The sequence below is a fragment of the Dasypus novemcinctus genome, chromosome 20, assembly GCF_030445035.2.
Source record: "Dasypus novemcinctus isolate mDasNov1 chromosome 20, mDasNov1.1.hap2, whole genome shotgun sequence".
In the NCBI taxonomy this organism is placed as follows: domain Eukaryota; kingdom Metazoa; phylum Chordata; class Mammalia; order Cingulata; family Dasypodidae; genus Dasypus; species Dasypus novemcinctus.
In genome coordinates this window covers 28432650-28440850 of record NC_080692.1, presented here as the reverse complement: position 1 = coordinate 28440850, position 8201 = coordinate 28432650, and the positions used below count along the sequence as shown (strand labels likewise).

Sequence of the window (8201 nt, the reverse complement as noted above, 5' to 3'; positions counted from 1 at the left end):
CAATGGAGAAATCTGGTAGATATCATCTTAATCAGATTATCACAGTGAATATCATCAATAATGGGGCAAGTTGAAATTGTGTACCACCAGATAGGAGGTAATGATTACACCAGATAAACCCAAATTGAGAGAATTATACAGAAAACCTGGTCTGTAATCTTTAATACGTTAGGTCATGAAAGTCAAGTGAGAACTAAAGAATTATTCCTACTGAAGGAGACTAACGGGAATGACAACTAAATGCTAATAATGATGATTTTGAGATAATTGGCAAAACTTGAATGGGGTCTGAGGACTAGATGGTAATAATATATGAAAATAAATTTCTTGATTTTGATGATTATATTATAGTTGCTCAAGGGGAGGTGCTTGTTTGTAGGAAATATACGCTAAAGTATTTGGGGATGATGGGATACCAGTGCAGAACTTACTCTCAGATGGTTCAGGAAAAAAAGTTTAGTATTTGTAACTTCCGCACTGCACTAGAGGAAGCTGACTCTTCAAAGTGAGGAGGCTGCCATGATTTTTTACTTCAGAGATCTTTTAGAATGCACTGCCAAGAATCTGTCTTATCAGCCACAAATGATGAAGTAAATCCAATATGAACGAACATTTATCCAACTTGGTTGGTCTACAAATAATTATGTTTGTCAGTGGATATATACGAATGCTTGAATTTAATTCTTGCTGGTGAGTTCAGAGAATACAGTTTTCAGGAAAGATTTCTGTAATGCTTTGTTCCTCTTTTCCTTTCCTTCTTGTTTTTCTCACCACTCTTTGAGTTCCTACTTTTATTATATTGCTAAAGTATGATTGAAAGCTGTGCTGATAGTGGGGATTGGGCTTCTGTCTGTGGACTGAGTGGTTCCACATTGAGGTTTTTATATTTTGTGAGATACTTCTCAGAGGCATGTGTCTACTTTGAAACGTGTGCTCTTATTTATTGAGTGATAGGAAGAATGACAGTTTACCACCATGTTTGGTTCTCATTTATAAGATGTTTTAAGGAAGAGATGTAGCAGATTTTCTGAAGAAAGAAGTCCTTTTCTCAGTATGGCTTCAGAGATCACCTATGCTGAAGTGCGTTTCAAAAATGAATCCCAGACCTCAGGTACCAACTCAAAACCTCTTTCAGGTAAGAAACATTTTCTGGTCGTCAGAGTTGGTGATGAGATGAAGAATGAAGTATAGATTATAGCTGCTGATTCTGTGACTGGCCATGTCTGGGAAACACTGAGGAGTCCCTGAAGATTGAGTTTCCTACAGATAGGCAATAAAGGGTTGTACAGATACATGACAGGGAAGAAGAGATGTGATGATACTATCTTTAGCCTTAATTCCACTGACTATGAGACAAGTGAGGTGTGAGAAATCAACTATAGTCTTGAGCTAAGGAAAGTGATAATGCTGATGAGAAATTGTGCTGCTGTGTCTTCTGAGTTGAGTGTTTGTGTACAGCCCTTGAAACCAAGTCCAACCTAGACAGAGGTTTATTGATGGACTAGTGGAGTTTGTATTTTGACCAACTGGAGGGGAGTTTGGGTAGAGGAAGTTGAGTGAATATTTTTAGTATTGGCTGAAGTACAACAAAAGCATTGCAGAGTGAAGACTATAAAGTCTTCCAAAGAAACTAAGTCTCTTAAATCTTAAGGGAAATTTTTTTTTTTAGCTCAAGAAATCCATTGCATATTACATTTCCAAGACAGACTCATTAAGTATGGAAGTGAAGTAGATAAAAGGTAATATGGGTGGCATGCATGGTATGTTAGATAAATAACAGAAAAAGAGAAAAAAGTGCATATAGATTTCAAGAAGCTATGAGGGGTGGTTAAGATTGCTCAGGCTTTCTAAAACTTTATATTGCTGGAGGTAGGACTGCACTGAAGGAAACTTTTTTCCCTCTTTAGAATATTTTATGCCATTTCTTTATTACACAAGTAATAATGCTCGTTATAGAAAAATGTAAAAGCCAGAGGTACAAAAAGTTTTGTTATATTTAATCTTACCATCCAGAGTTAACTGTAAATTATATTTTCATGTATATTCTTCCAGGAATAACTATACTTAACCTTTTTTTTCTAAAAATGAGATAATATCTTACAATACTGGTCCCTTCCCTCCCCTGAACTCAACAATATCCTATAACTTTCAGAAAGTGGTCTGTAATTGGCTCTTTTTTAAAAAGATTTATTCTCTTTATTTCTTTCCCCTTCCCCTCCATTGTATGCTCTTTGTGTCCATTCACTGTGTGTTCTTCTGTGTATGCTTGCATTGTCAGGTGACACGGGGAAACTGCATCTCTTTTTTGTTGTGTCATCTACTGCGTCAGTTCTCCATGTGTGCGGCGCCACTCCTGGGCAGGCTGTGCTTTTTTCACTAGGGCAGCTCTCCTTGCAGGGCGCAGTCCTTGAGCATGGGGCACCCCTACATGGGGGCGCCACTGTGTGGCACAGCACTCCTTGCATGCAGCAGCACTGCACGCAGCAGCACTGCACTTGCCAGCTTACCACACGGGTCAGGAGGCCCTGGGTATCGAACCCTGGGCCCTCCATATGGTAGATGAACACTCTTATCAGTTGAGCCATGTCTGCTTCCCCTTAACTGACTCTTAATAATGAAATGGTGGTTAAAAAAGACTGGACCTTATCCTAAGGAAATGATCAGGGATGATTATAGAGCTTTATCTACAATAACATTATTTAAGGTAGTTAATATTGGAAAAACATCTTGAGACTTATTTAAATAATAACAAAATACTATGTGACTATAATAAAGAATGTTAAATTAAATATATTGTGTAACATATTCTATGATTCCACTTATATTATATGTAACTATAAATAAAAAAAGAATGTTAAGGAAAATGTTCATGATATAGTGTTAATAAAAATGCAGATCAGAAATCAGTATTTATGGTGTGTCAATCATGTGGGAAAGTGATTATGTATGTATAATTACTTTAAAAATTCTGAAAGAATATATACCAAAATGCCAACAGTTACCTCTCAGTGGTTGGAATTTGTGCCTTTATGTATTTTCCAAATACGTCTTTGGAATTTTCCAATGAACATTATTTCCTTTCTATTCCTTATTGCGAATGGCATACAATTAGTAATTGTGTGTCATATAAGAAAAGGGAGAAGAAGATGAGGAGGAATAAAAGGTAAAGATAGATTTTATTACTGATGAATCTAAATTGATTTCTCCTTCAGCTCCCAAAGAGAAGACCAGCCCTCACAAAAGTAGCCCCAGTTTTCCCAAGCTGCTTCTTGCCTCATTGTTGATACTTCTGCTGCTATTGGCAATCTCATTCTTGATTGCTTTTATCAGTAAGTATGCCAACTGAATCAATAAGGATAGTATGCTTCCCTTAAACAGGAAGTGTATCCATTAGATACTGATATTAAACAAATGGTTTAACCAGAAATCTGGAAAAGAAGCTTTCTCTGGAGGAGACCTAATTAGTGGGAGTCTGTTGGGAATTTTTCTCTTTATTTATTTATTTTTACCTTTTTTTCTTTATTATTTTTAATGTTACATTTAAAAAAATGAGGTCCCCATATAGCCCCCAACCCCTTACCCACTCCTCCCACATCAACAACCTCTTTCACCATCGTGGCACATTTATTGCATTTGGTGAATACATTTTGGAGCACTGCTGCACCACACGGATAGTGGTTTACATTGTAGTTTACACTTTCCCCCAGTCCACCCAGTGGGCCATGGCAGTACCATCCAGGCCAACCCCAAGTCCTGAAAATGCCCCCACATCATATCTCTTCTTCCCTCTCCCTACCCTCAGCAGCTACCATGGCCACTTTCTCCACATCAATGCTACATTTTCTTCCATTATGATGGAGGAGTAGAGTATGGATTAGAGTGGACTTACTGATATTCTATTCTTTATTGGGTTTTTAGTTACAATTTTGCAAAAATATTGGAATCTCCTTTCTTTAGAGAAATTGAAGAATGTATATTTGGCATACCTTTGTGTTATAGACTGAAATCTATAGGACACCATCTGAACACTAAGCAGCTGTGTGAGGCCAAATCTATATTTCCTCAGTACAGTTTATAAGGTCAACTCTATTTGAGTGCAGAGCAGGTTATATTTTGGGATGAACAGGTGGACAAGCAGAAGATGGAAAGAAATATTCCAGGAAGAATTCCCCTTTGAATTTTTAAAAAAAGATTTATTTATTTATTTCTCTCCCCTCCCCCCCCCACCCCGGTTGTCTGTTCTCTGTGTCTATTTGCTGCGTCGTCTTCTTTGTCCGCTTCTGTTGTCAGCGGCACGGGACTCTGTGTTTCTTTTTGTTTGTCATCTTGTGTCAGCTCTCCGTATGTGCAGCACCATTCCTGGGCAGGCTGCACTTTCTTTCACGCTGGGCGGCTCTCCTTACAGGGTGCGCTCCTTGTGCGTGGGGCTTCCCTACGCAGGGGATACCCCTGCGTGGCACAGCACTCCTTGCGCACATCAGCTCTGCGTATGGGCCAGCTCCACACGGGTCAAGGAGGCCCGGGGTTTGAACCGTGGAGCCTCCCATGTGGTAAACGGATGCCCTAACCACTGGGCCAAGTCTGCTGCCTGAATTTTTTTTGAAGTAATAGTCTTTCTTGATTTGGCAGGGTGGCTGTAACAATGTAGCACAGACTATTCAGCTTAAACAACAGAAATGTATTGTCATACAGTTACGGAGGCTAGAAGTCTGAAATCCAGGCTTCAGCAAGTCCTTCTCTCTTGGTTTTGGTGGCAAGTTGGCAAACCATGGTGTTCCTTGGATTTTGGCAGTGTAACTGAATCTTTGCCTCCATCACATGGCCATTTCTCTCTCTGTCTCTCTCTGTGTCCAGATTTCTTCTGCTTATAAGGACTCCACTCATATTGGATTAGGGTTCACATTAATCCAGTTTGACCTTATCTTAACTAATAACATCTTCAAAGGTCCTATTTCCAAAATGGGTTATATACCTGGAACCCTGTGCCATGAGTTGAACCTATCATTTTGGGGAGACACAATTCAATCCATAACATAGCCTTTATTTTTTTAGAGTAGTTTTAGGTTTACAGAAAAGTAGAGCAGAAAATACAAAACTTCTACCCTGCCCACACTTTCCCCTTTTATTAACATCTCGCATAGGTGAGATACATTTGTTACAAATGATGAACCAATATTGGCACATCACTATTGACTAAATTCCATAGTTTACATTAGGGTTCACTCTTTATGTTGTTCAGTTCTATGGGTTTTGACAAATGCATAATGTCATGTAGTCATCATTACAGTATCATACAGGATTGTTCCACATCCTAAAAATGCCTTGCTCTCTACCTATTATTCATTCCTTCTTTTTTTTTTGCCACTCCCCACCCCTAAATCCCTGGCAACCACTAATGTTTTTACTGCCTCTATAGTTTGCCTTTCCAGAATGTCATATAGTAAGAATCAAACAGTATGTAACCTTTTCAGACTGGTTTCTTTCATTTAACTATATACATTTAGGGTTCTTTTATGTCTTCTCATTGTTTGGTACCTCATTTCTTTTCATCATTGAATAATATTCCATCATGTGAAATTACCACACTAGTCTCCTATTGAAGAATTTCTTGGTGGCTTCCAAGTTTTGGCAATTATGAATAGAGCTACTGTAAACATATGTGTGCAGGTTTTGTTTGGACATACATTTTCAATGCAATAGAAATTGAAAATTAGGAATGTTATCGTTGAATCGTATGGTAAAACAGTGTTTAGCTTTGTAAGAAACTGTGAAATTGTCTTCCAACGTGGAAATACCATTTCTCATTTCCACCAGCAGTAAGTGAAAGTTCCTGTTACTCCAAATACTAACCAACATTTGGTATTTTCGGTTTTCTGGATTTTATACCTCTTCATAGATGTGTAGTTGTATCTCATTGTTGTTTTAAACCAAGTCCCTAGGGACACATGATGTTGAACATATTTTCATATACTTATTTGCCATCTGTCCATTTTCTTTGGTGAGGTGCTCTGATCTTTTGCCCATTATAAAAATTTGAGTTGTTTGTTTTCTTATTGTTGTTTAAAAAAGTGCTTTGTGCATTTTGGATTCATCCTTTTTCAGATAAGTTTTGCAAATATTTTCTCCCAATCTGTGGCTTTTCATCCTCTTAGAAGTGTCTTTTTTTTTTTGCAGAACAGAAGATTTTAATTTCAATGAAATCCAACTTTTCATTTTTTTCTTTTATGAGTCATACTTTTGCTGTTGTATCTAAGAAATCATCAAACCCAAGACCAGCTAGATTTTCTCCTGTAATTTTTATTGTTTTATGTTTTACATATAGCTCCATGATCCATTTTGAGTTATTTTTTAAATTAATTTTTTATTCATTTTTAAAAAATATTACATTAAAAAAATATGAGGCCCACACCCCACCACTCCCCCCACAGCCACACTCTCCCCCATCATCATGACACATCCATTGCATTTGGTGAGTACATCTCTAGGCATCGCAGCACCTCATTGTCAAAGGTCCACATCATAGCCCATACTCTCCCACGTTCCATCCAGTGGGCCATGGGAGGATCTACAGGTCCAGTAATTGTCCCTGCAGCACCACCCAAGACAACTCCAAGTCCCGAAAATGCCTCCACATCTCATCTCTTCCTCCCATTCCCTGCACCCAGCAGCCACCATGACCACTTTTTCCACACCAATGCCACATTTTCTCGATTACTACCTACAATAGTTCATGAATAGAATATCAGTAAGTCCACTTTAATCCTTACTGTATTCCTCCTTCCTGTGGACCTTGGATTGGTTGTGTCCATTCTACATCTATGTCAAGAGGGGGCTCAGATTCCACATGGATACTGGATGCAATCCTCCTGCTTTCAGTTGTAGGCACTCTAGGTTCCTGGTGTGGTGGTTGACATTCTTCAACTCCATGTTAGCTGAGTGGGTTAAGTCCAATAAACCAGAGTGTAGGAGCTGAAATCTGTTGAGGCTCAGGGCCTGGCTATCATATCGTCAGTCCAGGGATTCAAATCCCCTAGATATATCTTAAAACCCAGCATCAACTACAATTCCAGTAAAGTAACAGGGAAGGCTTGTGAAAAGAGATCACATCTGAGTCCAGCTCCATCATACAGAGACACCAACTCCAAAGAAGGGCCAACTGACATGGCAGTGAACTCCATTTGCCATGACCATAAAACCTGTGGGTCTCTTTAGCCCTCAGAAGAACCAATACCTGGGGTTGTATCTACTTTATCAGTCTCTGAGACTCTGATCAGGTGTGCATAAGGGCAATCCTTCTGACAACCTCCAGACTCTTTTTTAGAGACTCATAGCCATATAAACTCATTTGTCCTTTCCATTTCCCCCTTAATTTAGGTCAAAAAGCATTTCTAACTCCTGTTATTATATATAGACAGGGATATTCTGCTGGTCTGCATTGAACCTTTTATTCAAGGTCATTTTCTAGTTACGTCATCAGCTGGTATTTGGTAGTGATCCCTTGGCACCAGGGAGGCTCATCCCCGGGTGTCATGTCCCACACTGGGGGGAAGGCAGTACATTTACATGCTGAGTTTGCCTTTGAGACTGGCCACATTTGAGTAACACGGAGGCTGTCAGGAGGGAACCCTTAGGCACAGTGCTGCTCTAGGCCTTGTTCTTATTTCAGGTGTATAGGCTCACAAGCATAGTCATTAGTATCAGGGACTCACTGTTGGACCCTCATTCCTTCCTGGTCTTTGCCGTTGCACCCGGGGGACTGCCGCTACTCCCCAAGGGACCACGACAGAGCCCTCCCCCCTGCCTCCAGGAACCCAGCACCCCCCCAGCTGTTGTTTTTAATTGTTTCCACTATGAGTATATCCAAACATTTCCATGCACCCTAGACACATGCCCTGCATAAATCCCTGTCAACCCTATGTCCCCTGTCAATAACATCCCATACCAGTATTCCTCCGCTGCCATTGGCGAACCACTCTGTGATCCAAAACTTCCTGAAAAATGAAGCCCAATATAATGCCAGGTTCCCTTAATAGTAAAATGGAATATAGCGATGAGTTTAAAGGTTAGATATAGGATACATATTGATTTGGAAAAATTCTACATCCCATCTTTTTCTTTTCTTTTTTCCTAATTATTGAGCTTCTCTTCACAAGAGCCATGGATCACAGTAATTCATATATACAATATACAGTGCTCCCACA

General features: G+C 39.4%; 1 protein-coding gene across 2 annotated transcripts in view; it reads left to right on the top strand.

The window, feature by feature from the left end:
• The first annotated feature begins 502 nt into the window (after positions 1–502).
• The window catches only part of CLEC4A (C-type lectin domain family 4 member A), a 33757-nt gene continuing 26058 nt past the window's right edge, over positions 503–8201 (top strand). Inside the window, exons 1-3 of one of the 2 annotated variants that reach the window (XM_058282723.2) lie at positions 503–690; positions 998–1135; positions 3213–3329. In XM_058282723.2, coding sequence (XP_058138706.1) covers positions 1054–1135; positions 3213–3329 — 199 coding nt within the window. In that variant the 5' untranslated portion in view covers positions 503–690; positions 998–1053. Of the gene's footprint in view, positions 691–819; positions 1136–3212; positions 3330–8201 lie in introns of those variants that run through there. The other variant, XM_058282724.2, reaches the window with a different exon arrangement.